The sequence below is a fragment of the Parasteatoda tepidariorum genome, chromosome 1 (genome assembly GCF_982258835.1).
Source record: "Parasteatoda tepidariorum strain Cologne lab strain chromosome 1, Ptep-v5.0, whole genome shotgun sequence".
NCBI classification, from domain to species: domain Eukaryota; kingdom Metazoa; phylum Arthropoda; class Arachnida; order Araneae; family Theridiidae; genus Parasteatoda; species Parasteatoda tepidariorum.
The window spans coordinates 55103798-55125123 of NC_141755.1; the positions used below are offsets into that span (position 1 = coordinate 55103798).

Below are 21326 nucleotides of genomic sequence, written 5' to 3' on the forward strand. Positions count from 1 at the left end.
TACCCATTTGTAAGTACTTCCATGTATTTTTCTATACAAAAGATTTTGAAATTTTATTGCCCAATGCAGTAACCTTTGTTATTCCATTTCACTGAATTTTCTAGTTTAGGAAGATCTAGTTTAATTTTTTGTTCTTTTTATATTATTGCACTCCAAGAAGGCATGGTATTCTCATTAATTTATTGTCTCTTTATTCACAGGATTTGGATTATCTTCCAGGGGTCTGTTTAGAAGAAATTTGGGTCTGTTAATGAACCCTTCACAAAATATTTTAACTTAAAATCGGACCCTTCACAAAATGATTTTTCTTTTAATCGGACCCTTCACAAATTTTTTTATCTTCTTTATTATTTTGTTAATTGAATAAATCCTTCCCAGAGCAGAAAACATGAAAGATGGATGTAAACGAATTAAGTTTTGTCTTCGGCAGATGATTCTTCAATTATTCATCCGAAATGAATATTCTGCGTTCAGCAGTATAGGCTAAATACCATATATTTGTATGTTGCATCTCTAATTTAGAAGCAACAATTGCTGTTTATTTTTGAAAATTAAATTTTTTTAATTATAATTTTGCAGTGCTGAGCATAATCTTGTATCTATTTACAATTTAAAAATGCCTTGAAAAAGTTTTTTGCAATAACCAATTCCCTATTTGCACAAATTCATAAAAGCAGGACCCTGGTTGAAAGAATGAGTAATTTTTTCACAAAAACAAAACCTTTCACAAAATGTCTGGACAGACCCCTATCTTCGAACTATTTTCTTGTCATTTTGCAATTGATATATTTTACTAATTATTTTATCAGTTATGTATTATCAATTTTGAAGCTTCAAAATAATAAAAAATTGTTATTATTTGAAAAATTTAAAACAAGAAATTCACTTTTTAAACTATTTTTACACAAATTGTAGATTTCCTAAAAAAAATTATATTTGTTAAAAAATATTAATTTGTGTTTATACAGTTATTTATTATTTGTGGTTATACTCCATGAGCGATTTTAGAAGGGTGGCCCACTTCTGTCTACCCTTTGATGCACCCTTTTTGTAAGCCACCATCCCTTAAAAACCCTGCCTTTTTATTCATATCCATTTTAGAAAAAAATTAATTCACTGTTTAAATAATAATTGTTCACTGGTGTTATTATTACCTTATGTATTAACTAAAACTTTTTTCTTTGATAGGGCAAATGTGTAAAGACCCTAAAAGGTCACAGCAATTATGTTTTCTGCTGCAATTTCAATCCTCAATCTAATTTAGTGGTATCAGGTTCTGTAAGTACAAATCAATTTTTGTAAAAATTAAAATTTGTGTTTTGCTATTTAGTTTTAATTAAATTGTTTTATAATTGAAAAAAGAGCAAATTTGTGAATAATAATTCTCACTTTAATTCACTATTTGTTCTTTTAATATTATTATAACAGCATAAACTGAGTAATCGTGCATCAAAGGTGGTAAATTAAGCAAATAAAGAAATTGCTCTAATTATAATGTTAAACCACTTTTGCATTCTGTCAAGTCTGACCCATTTTACAGAAACAAATACCTTAATTAAAAATGACATTAAGATTTCTGTTTATTATTTCGATTAGACTCTGATGATAAATTAATGTTTGTTAGACTTCTCTAATGGTCTTTTTTTCCTGCTAATTCATATTTTGCATAAATAATAACTGTCATGGAATATAGTTATTGAAATATCTATTTTAGATGCTAACTATACACTACAATGTACTGTTAGGTTTACAAAGTCTTGATTGTAAAGCCCACCTTTTGTAAGCCTATATTATCTAAAACCTAAGTAATATATTTTCCTGAAAACTGCAAAAATGTACTATTGAGCTTATTATTGTACTGTATGTACAAAGTTAATCAATTTTTTAAAATAATTTATTAAAAAGACTAGTAGAGAGATCTAAGGTTTAAAGACTTGAAAGTACCTATTTATTTGTTATAAGTTTGAGCAACTGATTGATCACACTGGGAACAAATTTCAGTTTATTTTCTGGTTCATAAGATTTTTTAACAGACCTTAGATATTTTCACATTATAAATCTACCATTCATTTCTCTCTCCATGCTACAATTTTAAAAATGCTTTATATTACAGAGTATACATTCCAATAATAAAGAATTAGTCAGTATGTATCAAACACTGCTAAAAAAAAATTTTTTTTGTAAGATTATAAATATGCATTGAAAGGAAAAAAGAAATTTTTATGCTGTGTGTATAATTCATTCTATAATAAATTCTATGTTTGATAAATTTATTTAAATTCTATCATGTATATGCAGAGACTCCAACCATTGCAGATTATCCGTAGTTTCTACGCAACTTTGCCTATTACCACAAACTACAGGAATTATAATCCATTCTACAAAGAAGTCTATTTTGATGGTTTTTTGTGGCTGTGGTTTTTTTTGTTTTTCAAACCATTTCCCCACTTTTTTTTTCTTTTTTTTTTCCAAATTTCAATATAATGCACTGTGTAAAACAAATCTTTTCAACCCTAAATCTAATAGCTCTATTTATTGTTCTTAAAACCGTTTCCTCAAGGACTGTCAAATTCTGATATACCTAATACATTCGATTTTTTTTATAGCTTATCATTTTTTGATGCGACAATTCCATCGTAAGTCTACATTTTTGTTTTTTTTTTTTTTTCAGCAGCCGTTCTCAATTCTAACATGGTTTTTTCAAATTCTAATATTTTTAATGTCATAATATTTTAAAATTGAATTATCGGTTTCGCAACGATCTTTTGAGATAACCAAGGGATTTTCAAATCATTTTTAGTTTATTTCCACATGCTCTTTTAAATTTCAAAAATTCTTGTAAGTTATTACAACATATAAATTTTGGGTTTGAGTAATCACTTTTGACACACTCAATTCATGATGATTCTATTATCAATCAACGTTGTCTCTCTATCGTTTACTGGCAATTATTAATTGTTTTCTTCGTCATATTTTAAATTTCGTCATTTTTTATGCTATGTTGTTACACATGCGAATTCTGAACTTGAATATTATTTACACTGTTATGTCGTGAATTCATGTTGATATCAGATTATTTCTTTACAGTTGTTATGAAAGTGAGTCATTTTTATGTGTTTATTACAGTTATTTATAATGTTATGGTCCATTTCCTTCTAGTTTTAGAATTTTGAAATTTTGTATACATTATTACAACAAACCAATATCCTAAAATGAGAAAAATCCTAATTTCTTAATTTTTATCGCTAATTGTTTAATGACTTAAGTTTGCTAATACCCATTTTATTGTAAAACTATTGAAATTACTGGAAAATTACTTAAAACTTTCATAATTAGTTGCTACCGAAAACTCTGACCAGAGGTTGGATGGAGTCTCTGTATATGTCTGAATCAATGTGTAATAATGAATTTTTCTCACTAGTTTGATGAAAGTGTACGTATTTGGGATGTAAAAACAGGAAAATGTTTGAAGACCCTTCCTGCGCACTCAGATCCAGTCTCTGCTGTAAGTAATATTTTATACTTATCAATATGCAATCACTTAGCATTCTAAATTCTATTGGAATATTCGTCTAGAAATTATCCTTAAAATCATCTGAAGAGAACATTATAAGAAACCCTTTAGAGTACCTGAAACTACATTAGTAATTTGAAGTATAAGGAGATGACTTCTCATAATGTAATGACTTCTATAAGTAAATGACTTCTGATACACAAAAAATTAGCTAAGACGTTTTAAATGTTGGTAAAAAAATTTCAACAAATTATGATAAGATTACTTCCCTTCTCCATAACATCAACTAATTCCTTTCTTGTACAGTGAAACCTACAGCGAAGACCACCTCCATGTAGTAACCTCTTCTTTTTACGACCACTTGGGAGACACAGAAATTTTGTTTTTTTTTTCATATACTTTTTGTTGAAGAAAACCTTTAGCAGAGACCATCAAAACCTCTCTCATCGAGTGGATAAACTTCTGCACGTGAAAAAGGTTTAGTAGGGAAATACCAAAGAAATATCTACACAAAAAATATTAACAAAACAAAATATTTGCGTGCGGCTCTTATTTAGAGAACTCTTTTTGACGATCTCTGAAAGAGATCTACAACCTTATGTTGCAGTAGAGCTGAAAGTTAAATTAAAAAAAGAAGTTATTTTAGAAAAAAAGAAGCATCTCAAACAAACACACCTCTTTTCATTTTTTAAAGCTAACTGATTTATATGATATAAAATTAAATGTAAACTTAAACAAAAAACATAATTGTTAATTTATTTAAAATAGTTCTATCTATTAGTAAATTTATTTTACATATATAGTGGGAATAATTTTTTTTGACACTCAATATTTACGATCTAGTTTTCATAATGTCAATACAAGTGGCATTTCCACACCAAGACCAACCTTCATTAGCGACCATTTTACTGTGGAACAGAGAGTGGTCACTCCCGAAATGTGTCACTGTATATAAAGTTATACTTTATGCACACAAAAAATAATTCATTTAGTGTGTAAATTAAAGATTCCTTTGGTTTTCTTTGTTTTGCCAAAATTGATCAGAAAAGAAATTAAAATAACTTTTTCTTTATCTATTCACATAAGTATTAACTCCAATATTTTACTCAAACTGTTAAGCACTTGTCTATATAAGAAAGTTTTTATTATTAATTTTTGTTCTCTATTTATCCATTACTTTATATCTGATACAATTGCATTTTACTAGATTGCTAATTCTTAAAAGGAACTATTATTTAGAAAATCTTGCCCTATAGGATGTAAATTAATTAGGGCTATTTTAATTTCTCTCCTCTGAACAAGATTTTTTTTTATTAACTTTTTTTCATTGTTGTAGTTCTAATGAACGGATATTGTTCGAGTGTCATTATTAACGGCTTGTAGATTCAATTTATGAGAGGGATTATTGTCGATAAAATAATTAGTTTTTATCATGAGTGTGTGTGAAGTAATACATTTACTATTTTAGGTACACTTCAATCGTGATGGGTCTTTAATAGTCTCTAGTAGCTATGATGGTCTTTGGTAAGTTGAATTCTTAATCTAGAAATAATTTTATAAAAATACATTTTTAATTCTTCCTCACCTCCTCATTATTATCATCAATAGAAAAGCTTTAAATGTGTTTTTTTATTTATTGATTGTTGTAAAATGATAAATCTTTAAATTGGTTATCTTGTGGTATAATTGTATACATAAAACTGAAATAAAGCATTTAATGAGTAAGATCTTTATATATGTATTTCTATTGCATTGTTCTATAAATTAAGTCTCCGTTGACAACACTTACCATTTTTCTCAAAGCAGACACTCTATAGTTGAAAGATATTGATTTAAATTTTTTATGATATTATCTTACTTAGAATTTATATGGCAAGTTTTAAGTGATAATGAGTAAATTTTTATATAACTAATTTTAAAAACTGAGATCATGAAAATATGCTTAATAGATTCGAAAGAAAAAACAGAATATGTTTACTACCAAAAATAGCAGTTGGTGCTTCTTCCACGGGAAAAACGTATATTCCCTCCTGCTTTTGTGACATGATGAGAGGAAAACCTCCCATGGTTAACCTGGCAATATACAGGATTCTAACGCATGACCCACCTACCACTGAGGATAATTTATGTCAGCACGGTTATCCCGTGAACAGAATTTTCGCTAGGATTCAAACACGAGTCCTTATTGGGAGGCAAATGGTCTGACCCACTGCGGCTCTAACGTGTTATTATTTCATATTATAACAGTTGTTGAACAGCCGACCCATTTTTGGATTTGCAATTACTAATGTTCAACTCCATAGCTTTGAAATTTTGAGCCCAATCCAGAAGACAAGGGAACTCGATCAAGTATTGGGGAAAATTTTGCCTTCGTGGAGCACTTTTTGATGGAACTAACCCGAATTTGCGTTACGTGGTGAGGAAAATCGTCAAAATCTCCCACAGTTAGCCTGATGGCAAGGGGACTGTAAGCCATGATTCTGTCTACAACTGAGTATATTTTACGTCAGCACTATACTCGGTGCGAGCCAGATTCGTATCGACTAGCCATTGCTGGGAATCGAGCCTGGTTCACCTCATTGAAAGGCGAACACTCTATCCCCTGAGCCATTGGCATGTTATTATTTTATAACCGGCGTTGAACAGCCGAAGAAATGTTGGGGTTTACGACTACTGATGTTTAACGCCGTAGCACTCTGCTGCGTTTATTGTATCCGATGATTATGTAATGTTCTCTTTAATTATTACAGTTTCTCCTCAAGCACATACTAATCTAAATTTTATTTGTTAATAGTCGAATATGGGATACAGCCTCTGGACAATGTTTGAAAACATTAATAGGTAAGATAAATAATTTTTTAGTTCCATTTATTAGGCAATCGAGTAATACAATAAAAATTTGATCCATTGATTCCATATCTGTAGTTTTCCCCTATGTATGGTCTTGTCTTAATAGTCCCATCACAAATGTTATTCTGATATTGTTAGTAATATCCGTTATGATCATTTTTGAAGCTACCCGTACAAATTCTACGTAAATGTTTTAAAAAATAAATAAATATTAAAGTTACTTTATTTTGAAGTGAAAAATAGCAGTCAATTCCTGGTGCTAATGGTGAATAAGATGATAGGGATTTGTAACAGTTAGGGAATATTGCATCTAACATTAAGTTTGATGTTCATGAATCGGTTGAAAAAATGTTGAAACTTTAGTAGTTGCCAGTTCAACAAATAGTTAAAGCTGAAGAAGTGCACAGTGATACCAATAAACTCAGTGAAATGAGACCACAACCATTGCAAAGGGCCTCAAAGTCTTTTAAATAATGATGAACTTTCTGTATTTACTCAAACTTATAGAAAATTAACAGCAATGTGTTACCAATGTTGAAAATTTATTGTTGGCATTGAAAAGAAAAAAGTGTGTTCAAGCCAATATTTCCAAACGTTTGAAATAAATGTCAATTTTTTCTTTTGAATTGTAAATATTTTTGCTGAAGTTCATAATTTTTTTTAAAATTGGTATTACAATTTATTAATTTTCAAATCCATCACTTTAAAACCGACTGAGGACTGAAAGCTCTTATTCGTTATCATATGTCTAACTTGAGTATCTATTTTAATAGGAAAATTATTTCTCTGTAGCTATGTCTGGAATTAAGTATTTACATCAAACTTCTTTATTTATTCTTTTTTATCTTTCTTAATATTTAAATAAATATCCTTGTAAATAGTTATTGTCCATTATTTTATTATTTCTACATCTTTGAAAATATTCTAAAAGCAATTTACGGTGTTAAACTTCGTTACTAGGGTACCCTTCTCATAAACGGACAACTCTCATAAATGGACAATTATAAGATTTCTACATTATTTCAATACTTTATTTGTATCTATTGAAATAATATCTCAATTGATTATCTTTATTTAAATTTGAAGAATTTTAATATTGTGCCTCTCTTCAGGCACTTTTATTTTTGTAAGTAAAATAGAAGGGAAAAAAATCTCTTTACTTATATATTATGTAACTATTTTTCAGATGATGATAATCCTCCGGTGTCTTTCGTTAAATTTTCACCAAATGGCAAATACATATTAGCTGCTACTTTAGACAAGTATGAACATTAAAAGTCACTTTTAATTTTAAATATTAATAAAATTTAAGTATTTAGTATTGATCATGATTCTTTTTCAGCACACTAAAGCTCTGGGATTACAGCAAAGGAAAAGTAAGTGAAATTTTGTTTTAAAATTTAATAATTCATGTATATTAAAGAAGTATTTTTTTAAAACAACTATTACTTGTTATAGATCGATTTCTGCATATTTTATGTTCCACTGAAATATAATTATTTTACCTGTTTTTATTTTCGAAACATAATATTCAGGAACTAAGTATCAATATCATAAGGCTTGATACCATTAAGATATATTTATTATTGCCCAATAAGGTGCTGAATGATTATTTTAGCTTGCTTCCTACTTTTAGTTTATATTATATGAATGTAAGATCTACTGGGGTTTAAATATGATACACTATTCTAAGCATTTTTAAATAACAATTTTATAGTACTTATTTTGTAAGAAATATATCATTCTAAATTTTCAAGATTTTTGATATAATAAATAAATAAAGTAAATCATTCTGATAGTTTACCTTTTTAATAAACATCAATTTAATGTCAGTGAGTTTTAATTTTTCAAATTCTTTTCCACAGAATTTTGGACATAAATAGCCTTGAATATCACGGTTTAATCTTTCATATATTTTTTTAACTAAGTGTGAATATTGATAAAGAAACAGAAATAATCCTTCTTAAGATTATGTGAACGATTTTTGAAGCTTTTAAGATGCTGATAGTCAGAAATAATGTTTCCGAAGTGATAAGTAACATTCAGCCAATCAAAACTCTCATATATTAACTCTAAATGAAAAAAAAATCCTAATACTCAAAATAGAGTCATGGTGACTCAGAGGATCGAGCATTCACCTACCAATGAGGTGAACCAGATTCAAATACCAGGAATGGCTGGTCGATACGAATTGTGCTCCAGGCTTGTATGGACCAAAGTGCTGAGGTAAAATATATCCAGTGTAGATGGATCATGGGTTAAGAGTCTAGCCTTGCCATTAGGCTATCCGTGGTAGGTTTTCGTGGCTTTCCTCTTCTTGCAACGCAAATGCGCGTTAGTCCCATTGAAAAGTCCTCCACAAAGGCTCATTTCTTCCAATTTTTGATCCAGGAGTTCCCTTATCTTCTGGATCAGGGTCAAAATTACAAGGCTACAGAGTTGAACATTGAGAGTCGTAAACCCAAAAAGTAGATTGGCTGTTCAACGAAGGTTATGAAATAATTAACGAATCTTCCAGAAGAGGTTAACATAATTTGGCTGTATTTCATAATTTTGTCAGTTTATCATAGCTGTGTATATGTTACTCATCTTAATCTAATTTTTTTCTTATAGTGTCTGAAAACTTACACTGGCCATAAAAATGAGAAGTATTGCATTTTTGCCAATTTCTCTGTCACAGGAGGAAAAGTGAGTTCTATTTATTATTATTTTTCTTCATTTATAGTACTTTCTTTTTCTTTCAAAAGAACAAAACAGGTGAAAGTTGTAGAAAAATTGAGTAACATATTTATTTTTAATATTCTATTGCATAAAAAAATACAACTTAGTCATGAAATAAAGTCTTTGTCCATATTTTTTTCCCCAAAATGTTTGAAAATAAAGTTTAGAAAAATGTATTTATTTATTATAAATAAAAATGTATATTTGTTTGCACATTTGAAAATAACAACAGCTAATAGTATATGAAATTAAAACAGGCTATAAAAAATAAATTAACATAATCAAGATAAAAAATTAAAAAAACTTAATGAAAAAAATTAACACAAAAAGTGAAAAAATTTTGATGTTTATTATTTTCTCTTATGAACTTATTTAATTTTCTTTCTTAGTGGATTGTATCTGGATCTGAAGACCATATGGTATATATTTGGAACTTACAAACTAAAGAAATTGTTCAAAAATTAGAAGGGCACACAGGTAAATGAGCTGTTTTGTATAATTTCTGACAATTTTTAATTTGGATACTTTTAGCTTTGATTCCTTTGCACCATATCTTTAGTTTTACAAATTCAGTTTCTTATGTTTTGATCAGTTAGTCTTGCCTCTGTTTTGTTTCTGAGTTTGTGTACACATTATCACATAGAAAAAATATTTAGTTGGATAAGCTCTTTAGTTAAAGTACTTGATTAAAAATTTGAACTTTCAGCAGTGTCAAAATAGCATGAAAAATGTTTTGATTGGCTGTTTTGATTTCTTTTAAAAGGTTTAGTTAGACTGATGTTCACAGGGTGCGTGGCATTTTTAAAAAGTGCTTAATTTCCCCTTTTTCAAAATGAGATTTTTCCTTTATTGGGCTGATTTTTGCTTTCAACTATGCAAAAAGACACAGTTCACATTGCTCTATTCAACGTTTTACAATTAATTAAACCCCAATCTATTTCGGAGTATTGTCAGTCCGTAATGTGTGAAAACGCCATTCGTTTTATACAATTAAAAATTTCATGATTTTTGACAATTGTCAAAAACAATGCCAAAAGTTTTTTTTTTTTTTTTTTTTTTTTTGACATGATGGTTCAAACAACAAAAAACAGTCAATTGTCAAAAACTTTCCAACCCTACCTAATTAATGATATTTTTTTAAAGTGCTTAAAAATATTTTTTGAGTGCTTGAAAAGTGCTTATTTTTTTTTTAAATAATTTGGCTATGCACCCTGTGTTCAAATTAAAAGAATTTTCAGATTTTGCCAATTATCTTCAAACTAGAGAATTGATTTAATTAAAATTTAGCATGAAGTAATTGCAAATTTAGCTGTTATGCAAACCAATGATCAATATAAGTATGAACCACTGATTACAGAATCAAACTATAAAAAATAGGTTAATACAGAATATATTTCTCTCCTATTCATCAAGGCTTACAATAACTATAAAAAAAGTAAACAGAAGGTTTCTAGACCTCATACCAAGTGTTTTTTCAAGACATGGAGAGTTGTGTAGACATCCAACATAATCTTAGCTTAGCCTAGAACATTTAATCATAATTGCGGTAATGGTCAATTTCTGAGGCGTTGGAGGGTAGTTGGCAGGTCTCTGGCTTTCTCCAATTTGAACTTATTCCAACGTTCTAGAAATCAGCCATTCAATCAGCAGTCTGGCTTGCACAAGGTTGGCAAGGTTTAGGACAGAATGGATTAATCCACGGTTTAAACCGTCCTGTCCAAAACTGTCTTAAACTGTCCAAAACCCTTTTACTCAAATTATGTCACAATTTTATCAGAACAATATTTAAGAGGTAAAATAAACATAGAACTAATAACATATTGATAATTAAATCTACTACAGAATATTTGTTTTTAAAAGTATAATGTTTTATTAATATTGTTTGACTCTTCAATTTAAACATTAAACAAAGGAAGATTAATCAGTAATCAAGTTCAATTGGTCCTCTCATTCAATAGTTCATAACTGAAGATGGACCTTGCCATACAGGTTAAGCTATTAGGGACTAAGTGCTTGGTTAGTCAAAAACAGGTTTATTTACCTATAGTACTATTCAAGAATACTGTTATTTCATTCATGTTCAATTCTTTTAGCATAGTGGTGATACATCACCAGTGTCAGTAACTGAAACTGATGTTATGCCCTTCAAAACTGTTAATACATTTTTTTAGTTATTTTGTATTTTCAATTTAAACTAATATATTTATATTTAAAAACAATTTTTTTTAAAAGTAGGTGTCTTTTTTATCATCCTGTGATGCAGAAATTATAAAAAAAATTTTTTAAAAAATATTGTGAATAATAAAAGGTTAATTTTTAAACAAATTTAGTATTTCTTTTTTTAAAAAAATTATTATTTTTTAATATTGCATTATTTATCCTTATGCAAAAATATTATTTATCAGTATTAAAAGCATATTTATATTTAAAGGATTAGGTATTCACTTTTGTTGTTCAATGAATTATGGAGGTTCAAAAATTATAAACCTTTTCCTATTATATTATTTTCTTTTGATAAGTTAAAGTAAATTGTATAAAAAATATCAAATATTTATTGATACATGTAATTATTATGTGTATAATGGTTATACCTATAGAATTTTTACCTTTTACCAAAGTTTTGGGCAGTTTTACCCAGTTTAAGACAGTAAACAGTGTCCAAAACCCCAACCCTGTGTAGTTTGCCGAAATATATTTCGGTTAAGGACATAGTGTTCTTTTAGTCTACAATTTTCTGCATAAAGATATTTTATGATTTGCCGGTCACGTCTTTAAACCTGAACCATAAAAAACTTTTGTGTGATGGACAATTGCTGCCAGGAAGACATTAATTTTCCTATTCTCAGCTCAAAATCACGCTGTAAAGCCAAAAAGATGAAGTAATTTAAATCTTTCAGTAGTAATGCGAGAAAGTTGTCAACTAACATCATTAAAAAATAGGCAAAATCTTGCAATTTTTAATCGATATCACCTGCCACGTCATTTGGCTGAAAAATGTGACGAGAAGATATCAATTCAAGATTTTACATATTTCTTAATGATGAGAGTTGACAACTTTTCCACACATAATGACTTTTTCTTCCTACCTTACATGGACTATAATACTAAGACTATACCATTTATTCGCCCTAATTTTAGTTTGACTTTCTAAACATTGTTTTATGCTGCAGAACTCTTGCAAGATGATGCCTGCGCATTATAACATATGCGGTTATTTTGTTAGTATTATATCAACCTTTTTAGATCGGTTCAGTGCTTATAAAAAATGTTGACAAAAAATAAGTTATACTGTATTTCTTAATTTTAACTTTTCATTCACAATACAGCTCCACTTTCCATAGATAAAACTCAATTTAAAATTAGTCACATTTTCCATGTTTGGCCAAATTTATTTAATGAATGAACATACAGCAGTTTTGTCTCTAATTTTCAGTTCATAATTTATGTAAATGTGTTCTTTGCTCCAAATTTGCATATTATTCCCTTAGTTCTTCCAAATGTAATATCTTACTTCCAACTTTCCCCATGCTTCCTGAACAGAAGTAACTGAATTCAGCTGAAACCAAAATTGCCTTAATTAGGCATTGTGAGAATTTAAATACAAGCGAAAGGAAATCTAATATTAGCAAAAACAGAACTTCATCAGGGGGCACACTGCTCTGTCAATGGAGCCTCTCTGTTGTCGGTGGTGAAACCAAACGCTGAGAGTGTCCTGAGGCACTGTCAGTTTTTGGAAAAGAGACAATACCTCAAGACTGAAACAAAAATTAAAATACAAGACAAAATTGCTATTGTTCTTGTAATTTTGACTTGTGTTTCATAAAAAATTTTTTTATTTCAATCGTGTAATTTTTAAGGTATTTTTTTATTTTTCATTATGGGGCCTCAGGGCACTGTTGGTTTTTGGTTTTACCACATATAACAGAAAAGCTCCAGCATGTTGGCAGGGTGGTGTATCTTCCTTTTGCTTGTATTTAAATTCTTACATTTGCATTTAAAATATAAATTATGTATATTTGTTATAATTCAAATACCATTTCAGATGTTGTTCTATGCACAGCTTGTCATCCAACTGAAAATGTTATTGCGTCTGCTGCATTAGAAAATGATAAAACTATTAAAATCTGGAGAAGTGATTCATAATAAGAATTTCATAAAGTTCCTTTTTATATTAAATCATTGCTTCTTTTGTTTAGTTATTCATGTTGTAAAAATATCATTGTTGGCTTGCTATAATTGTGCTAAATAAAGTTTTTTTTTATGTATGTGTTTTCACTGTATATCATAAAATCAATTCTTTGTTACTCATGGGATTTTATTTGTGACGTCAGATAAGAGCATATTTGGCCAATCAAAACCTTTTTTTTTTACATATCACAAAAATACATGCTTTTGATTGGCGTTATTTAGCCATTGTAATTGCAAACATTTAGCTCAATTTCGTACTAATGTCAGCAAGGATATGAATTTTTCGCAGCTAGATGGCAAAGTTAATCAGAAAACTGCTTTCTTAATGTCAGAAAATAAATCAAATGGGCTGAACGATATTTCATCTGACCATTGGGGGGGGGGGGGGGGGGACATTTAAAGCCATTTTAGGTTCCAGTCACTTTTCTTGTTATATATCTATAATGAGGTGAAAAATTTAAATACCTTCATAAAGTTCGGTATTCGTTACTGAAATAGTGAAGCAGAGGGGGTCCCGGGCCTCAATTTGGCTAAGTCGGGCCTGCTCCTCCCCCATAAATTGATCAGGAGAGTGTTTGAAAGTTTGGACCCCTTAATGTTAAGAACTGAAAAATTTTTGAACACAATTATAAAATTTGTTTATCCAAAGATAAATTTTAGTAAATAATAGTCCAAAAAATTGAATAGCAAGGTATGCAAGTTTTTACATCATTTTAAAAACTGTAATTTTACATGACAAAATATAAAATTTGAGCAAATTTGAATTTTAAAAAAGCCTTATATTTAAAATTTGATTTCTCAGAAACTATTCAAACAATTTCGCTCAAAATTTGCATTGCTATATAAAATTGCGCGCTTTGTAATGTAAAAAATTGCATATCTTGCAATTCAATTTTTTTTTACTATGTAAATTATCTTTGGCCAAACAAATTTTATAACTATGTGTAAGAATTCATCAATTTGCTTAACATGGCGAAATAAGCATTAAGGGGTCCAAAACTTAGAACTGCTCTCCTGACCAAATTATTGGAACTAAATTTTCCACATTGCAGTTACCCCCAATATTTTGGGGGTTAGATATACAAATCTGTTCAGAGAAACAGACAAGTTTATTCAGAGAAAGGACTTTTTTGTAACTTAAAATATTGTCTGCACTATTTGATTGGTATATTTGAGGTCACCCCCTCAAATCATTAAGAATGAATCTTAGCAAGTAAAGATATAATCATTAGATCAAATAGTAATTGTAACAAGATATGTTATGAAACACTTGTTTGCTGCCAATTAATCAATCAAAAGTCCTATTTAATGATCGTGGAAAAATTTCCCTACATCATTACCTTCATAGCACCAACATGTGCAATGTTTATAGTAGTGATTTCAGAAGGTGAGTTATTTCCTTTTTGTTTTAATTTGTTAGTAAAATTGATTGATTAACATTGTTTATTCTTGATTCATATGAATACCTGTTTGCTTCACCTGTCCTGATAGATATTTTAAACACTAAAAATATTTTTCCAAAATAATAGACAGCTATAATAAAATCAACGGTATATATATTCAAAATATATATATATACATACTTTATTACAAATTTTAGTATGAAAACATTTCTGCTATATAATCTTAGCACTTACAAATAAATTCTATTTGTACAAATAAATCCTATAAATCAAAGAAAAATAATTTTAAAGTTCAATAGAAAGAACGAACCAGCAATTAGTAAAATCTAGCTGCATCAATTAATAGCGATGGAATATGATTTGTTATTGCCTGAAATGGAATAAATATGAATGAGTATAATATTATTATAACAAGTCTTATTTAAGTTTGCGATTGCAAATCTTACCTTTCTCGGCAATTGACCATATCTAGCAAACTCTTCTAGAAAAACTAATGCGTTTATGATATCAGAAGGTATATCTAATTTATTACTTTCCCTGAAAAATAATAACTAAATTTCAGTTTTAGAGAAACATATTTTTAAACATCTATCAACAATAAATATTGTAAAATAAATGTATAACAATTTCTAGCAAAATAAAATTTCTTAAAAATAACTTATTGCTAACTAAAAAACAATTAAAAATGGTTCCTAAAGCCATGAATATAATAGTAAAAATTGCTTCCTACGGACAAATGTCTGTAATAAACTCATAATGGTTATTTGGTAAGTCAACTAGATGATGTTTTCATTATTTTATTTTGAAATCTATGCCGGTATGTATTGTTAAAATATCCATTTTTAGGAAATAAAAACAAAATAATAATGATCAAGAAAATCGAAGTAGAAAATAAAACAGAATTTTAGTGTTGGAAGTTTTTAACATTTTAAATACATATTAATAGATAAATAAATCAAGCTTATTTGAGAAATAGCATTATTTTTGAAAGTTTTTATTAATTTGACTTGCTTATTGTCAAATTTTCCTTGGCAAAACTTGAAAATTTTATATATATGTTACCGTCTTAAAGTGTAACTTGAACCGGTTTAACTAGGTATTCTATAGAATAACGATTAATTCAGTGTTAAACTATGAAATACTGTGCTCAAAAGTTTTTAGAACCGGTTCTAGCTGCTTGTAGTCAGTTTTGAACCGCTTACAGCTGCTTTGCAATGATGTGTGTGTACGCTTCATTCACTTGCTTTTTAGTTATTAATATGAGCATTAATGAATTATATCATCTGCTTTTCCTTATTATTTATCATTTAATCATCTCCGTAATAGGGATAAAATGTATTTTTTGAGAGATTTTAGCTATTTATGATCAATTAATTTACAAAATAAATTTGAAATAGTTTATTTTTCACTTTTACGGTCTATTACTAGTTATTTCATAGAATAACAAGATTAAGTATGAAATTTTTCATCTATTATATACTTTAACTGACTTGTCTAGTTATTCTAAGAAATAACAGAATCATACACTTTATCGCTAACATATATATATGTATATATTAGTGGTTTTAAATGTACAATTTTTTTTAACAGTCTAAAAGAAAAAGCAATAATAGTGTAAGAGTTAATCAATGGAGGTTACTAGCGTCAAACAGATGGGCTATGGAATAAGCTGTTCAAAGCAACCAAAGCTGGTAACCGACTGTAGTGGATAGAAAAGCAAAAATTAGTTTAAATAATGCATCAGGGGTCTGTCCAGACATTTTGTGAAATTGTGAAAAAAATTATTCACATTCTTTCAACCAGGGTCCGCTTTTGTGAATTTGTGCAAATAGGGTCCGTTATTGCAAAAAAACTTTTTCAAGGAGTCTTTTAATTGTAAAGACATACAAGATTATGCTCAGCACTGTAAAATTATAATAAAAAAAAATTTAATTTTTAAAAATAAACAGCAATTGCTGCTTCTAAATTAGAGATGCAACATATAAATATTTGGTATTTAGCCTATACTGCTGAACACAGAATATTCACTTTGGAAGAATCGTCTGTCGAAGACAAAACTTAATTCGTTTACATCCATCTTTCTTTTTTTCTGCCCTGGGACGGGTTAATTCAATTAACAAAACAATAATGAAGATAAACAAATTTGTGTAGGGTCCGATTAAAAGAAAAATCATTTTGTGAAGGGTCCGATTAAAAGAAAAATAATTTCGTGAAGGGTCCGTTTTTACGTTAAAATATTTTGTGAAGGGTCCGTTAACGGACCCAAATTTCTTTCAAACAGACCCCTGTGCATGATGAAATTTCTGCAAAAAAATTCTGGCAATTTAATTTTGTATTTATCATTAATAATAATGTAATACACACATTTTAAAAATATAATAATATATAAAAGCAATAATATTAATTTTTTATTAGTTATAATCTTATCCTTAGTTAAAATGTTCTTTAATCCTTAATTAAAAAATTTTCTACATTTTGTGATAGTAAGAGCTTATTGTTAGTTTTCCTCACTATCACTTATATATTGATAAATAATACTGCATAATCAAAACCATTTTAGAACCTCCACAACTTGACTTAATTTCCAAAAATTGTCAATTAATATTCTGAGTTTTTTTACACACAATGGTTGTATTTGATTTATTAAAGAAAGGGCATAATTTTAATTGCTATGTTTTTATTTATAAAGAAGAATTTCTGTTAATTTTTTGCAGAACATATAAAACCCAGGTACACCTGTTTTCATAGTTGAAGATTTTTAGTGAGCTGAAATTATTTATTATGAACTGCATTTTAATGTGAGTCTTGATTATTTCCAATAGATACATTGAAAATTAGTTCATTAATTTAGATTGATACCAGAAGTGTTAAAAAAATTTACCAATACAAAATGTGAAGGAGTTCTATTGTAAAGAATAATATATAATTCCCAAGACAGAATGTTATCAAGTGAGAAAAAAGCTATATCCGATTAGCTATAATTATTATGACCTATATATCCGATTAGATTATTTTATCTAAACTGGACTACAAAAATAAGCACTTTAATTAATTGCATAAAATAAACTACATCAATCAACCATATAGTTAATAAATGATAAAGGTATTTTAACTTTTTTCTTACCCTAAGCCATCTACAACAGATCTTATGTATTGTCCCATATATGAAAGGAATGTATTTTTGTGCTCTTGATGAAACTGTTGGAGAAATGTAAGAGTTCCTAGTACGAATGGCAAGCCATCAATGGCATCAGTTGCTTTTCTACTAATAAGGATATCTAGGGAAATTTTAAAAACAGTTTGAGAAATATATAAAATAATTATGTTTTAAAAATATATTCCAATCTTTTTGCAATTTATATTGGCAGAAAGCTTATTTTTAAGATTACCAATTTAGTTAGTCACTTTGAGCAATGAAAGTTTTTAGATAATAATTTGAGACTACAGTCTGTATCAGATGGTAAACTTACTAGCCAATGGAATCCTTCCCTCATTGTCATCAAATTTTCAAAAATGGAATCATTTATGTATAATTACATTAAAACACTTTATATTGGATAATATAAATTAGTACAGTCGAACTCGTTTATAACGAGCACAAAGGGACCGTAACATGTACTCGTTAAATCCGAGTGCTCGTAATAAACGGGTCCTTAAGGCAGGCTTGCAACCAGAAGAGGGGTGGGGGGTTGGGAGGTCAAATTATTGAGTTTGCATAAAATTTAATTAATACTTACCTACTTTAATTAATTTAATTAAATACTTTTCTTAATTTAATGATAACTATCCCCCCCAACCAGCAAAAAATTTCTAGTTGCGCTACAGTCTTAAAGGAAAGAAGCAATAAACGGAAAGAAAAATAAAGGAAAAGATTCTTACCAAAACATTTATTTTTTTCATTAATCTACATATTTAAAATAGTACTTTGTTAGCTTACTTTGAAGTTTCAGTTAACGGTTTTTTTTTTATTGTGAGCGCATTTCTTATCATTTTGAAAAAAAGATTGCAAGACAGAAAAATATTGCTCGCTAAAACCGGGTCTTGCTCGTTAAAAGCGACTTCTGTTCCATAGACTTTACATTGATCCAACCAAATATTCTCGTTTCCCTCGGTAAATCCGAGTTCTCGTTAAATCCGAGCTCGTTATAAACGAGTTCGACTGTAACATTTTATTTAATAAGATCCATTTTATAACCGGCATTGAACAGTCGAATTATGAGTTTACGACTATCAATGTTCAATTTTGAGCCCAACCCAGAAGCCAAGGGAATTCCTGGATTAAGCATTGGGATTTAATAGCCTTCGTGGAGCACTTTTTGATGGAACTAACCAGTATTTGAGCTACATGGAGAGAAAAACCTTCTCTGGTTAGCCCAACGTCAAAGGCATTCTAACCCATGATGCCTCTACCACTGAGGATATTTTATATCAGCACTGTGGTCTATGCGACCTGAAAGCAGAATTCATACCAAAAAGCCATCACTGGGATTCGAACCTGGGTCGCCTCATTGGGAAACGTCACTCTATCCTCTAAGTCACTGCGGCTCAAGTTAGCAACATTATAGCATTTGTACTTTAAACAATAAGAAACTTTTTATTCATATCATTTTATAAATGCAACAAGTGAGGCATGTGAATGTGAACAAATAAAAATGTTTTACTTTTTTAACTTTAAAACTCGCTTGAGGTAACTTGTAAAACCTATTTTCCACGATGTTTGATGATACAAATGATGTTTGATGTTTCACACAAATGAAATATTTTTCACAATTACTGCTAAAATAATTTGCTTAAACTTGCTAATATTTGGTATGCACAATTAAAAATTAATATTTTAGTGAAATTATTTGTACATATAATGCTGTGCAAATTATAACAACAAATTATGATTTGAAAAAAAAAATGCTACACAACTATTAGAGAACAATTCGAGCTAGAAAATATAACAAAAATAAGTATGAAAGGTGTCATACCGATGCTTTTATCGTAAGCCATTTTTGGTAGTTGAGAAGTTATGAATAAAAATAGGAAAAGAGACATATTTAACAAAGGTCTAGTAGTTATATAAATCTGTAAAAAAAAAGAAAAATATTTTAATAAATATTAAAATCGATGATAATAAAAAATGCACTGACATATTCTATAGGTAAATTGAAAGAAAATAAATACATAAATTCAAATACAATATTTAGTGTATTTAATGACAGGTCAGAATTACAAGCATGATTTATTTTTATTACATGCGTGTATAAATTAAATTATTAGTTAATTGATTTTAACAAATATTTGCAGATTAAAATTATTGCTCTCTGCTTAGAAAGCTAAACAATTTAACAAAAAATATGGTCAAAAATAGACGGTTTGCATATGTTTATCTTATCCAGCACTAATTTAAAAACTATATATATATTTCTCTTACACGGCGACAAAAAAAAGCCTCATTACAACTCCCCGAATGGCAACGCTAGAAAATCGACCAATGATTGCCGCTAAAAATGTCACATGCCAAATCTAGCTGAGATGGCTCAACATATAGCGCTTTTAAAAACGGAAACTGAAATAACATTTCAGCTGCGGCAATCTCATACTATTGAGCTAGGCAGAAGTGAGTTGTCTTTGTCTATAGATCTCTATTTTAGTATTTTGTCAAAAGCACTTTTTTTCACGAATTTATATATTACGAATTTATTTGACGATTTTCGGTTTATATCACGAACTTATTTGTTTTATTATTGTTAATAGTTATTCATTGAAAAATGAGTCTCAGTCAATGAGTCTTTACTTGAATTCAAATTTATTGCAATGACATAGTATTTACTAAAAATATGTAATTTTCAAAAATACAAAAAAGTTGTTATATGGATTTGAATGATTGTTTTAAATTCTTAGAATTTTGTGCATTTGCAATGTACCTAAGTTAGCAGCGAGTGAAGCGAGCTTGGTTTGCAAAGCAAACCATATAAGATTGCGTAGCAATTTTCGGGGGTTAGCGAGCAGGGGCAGCCCACTAGTTGTATGTAATTCTAACTTTTCTATTATTTCACTGCTTATAATTTTTTATATATATTTTATTAAGTTTGAGATAAAATAATTTGTATCCAAAATCTTTGACTTTTAATGACAAATGTACAACACATTAGTTACATAAATAACTGCATTCAACATAAGTAATATTATAATACAATTATATAATTAAAAATATATACTCTTTAATAATAAAAAAACAGCATTTACCTCAGCAACTGATGAATTGAAATAAGAACATTAATTTATAATAGTTGGGATCTGTACACAAATCTTACCTGGAACATATCCAAGAATCTTAGACCAAAAGACTAAATATTTTAATTTCACAAAAAAAAAAGACTCACTATTCTAGCTTCATAAAAAAAGTTTCACTATTAAAATGTGTTTCAAAAATAAGAGAAAGATAATAAAACCAAAATTTTGAAAATAGAAACAATGGTTAAATAATCATTTTAAATTTTCCTTGTTCTCTAATATCAACAGATCAAAAACTATAATTACTAGTATCTCTAAGCTTAATCATAGCAATAAAATTATATATTAACCAATAATTAACAAATAGTACACTTTCTGTTTTTTAAAAAAATAAAAAAAACATAATTTAGCAATAACCATACAAAATT

General features: G+C 28.5%; 2 protein-coding genes across 3 annotated transcripts in view; one reads left to right on the forward strand and one right to left on the reverse strand.

Moving 5' to 3' along the window:
- Positions 1–13350, forward strand: part of wds (WD repeat-containing protein wds) — a 31541-nt gene extending 18191 nt beyond the window's left edge. Inside the window, exons 5-13 of the mRNA XM_016073222.4 lie at positions 1189–1278; positions 3422–3505; positions 4983–5038; positions 6309–6355; positions 7551–7626; positions 7707–7740; positions 8978–9052; positions 9475–9562; positions 13128–13350. Of these exons, the coding sequence (XP_015928708.1) occupies positions 1189–1278; positions 3422–3505; positions 4983–5038; positions 6309–6355; positions 7551–7626; positions 7707–7740; positions 8978–9052; positions 9475–9562; positions 13128–13228 (651 nt within the window). The 3' untranslated portion in view covers positions 13229–13350. The remainder of the gene's footprint in view (positions 1–1188; positions 1279–3421; positions 3506–4982; positions 5039–6308; positions 6356–7550; positions 7627–7706; positions 7741–8977; positions 9053–9474; positions 9563–13127) is intronic.
- Positions 12454–21326, reverse strand: part of Strump (WASH complex subunit strump) — a 55841-nt gene continuing 46968 nt past the window's right edge. The window contains exons 24-28 of one of the 2 annotated variants that reach the window (XM_087164450.1): positions 19650–19746; positions 17801–17954; positions 15123–15213; positions 14987–15046; positions 12454–12641 (exon numbers count right to left, since the gene is read on the reverse strand). In XM_087164450.1, the coding sequence (XP_087020576.1) occupies positions 14993–15046; positions 15123–15213; positions 17801–17954; positions 19650–19746 (396 nt within the window). In that variant the 3' untranslated portion in view covers positions 12454–12641; positions 14987–14992. Of the gene's footprint in view, positions 12642–14812; positions 15047–15122; positions 15214–17800; positions 17955–19649; positions 19747–21326 lie in introns of those variants that run through there. The other variant, XM_087164447.1, reaches the window with a different exon arrangement.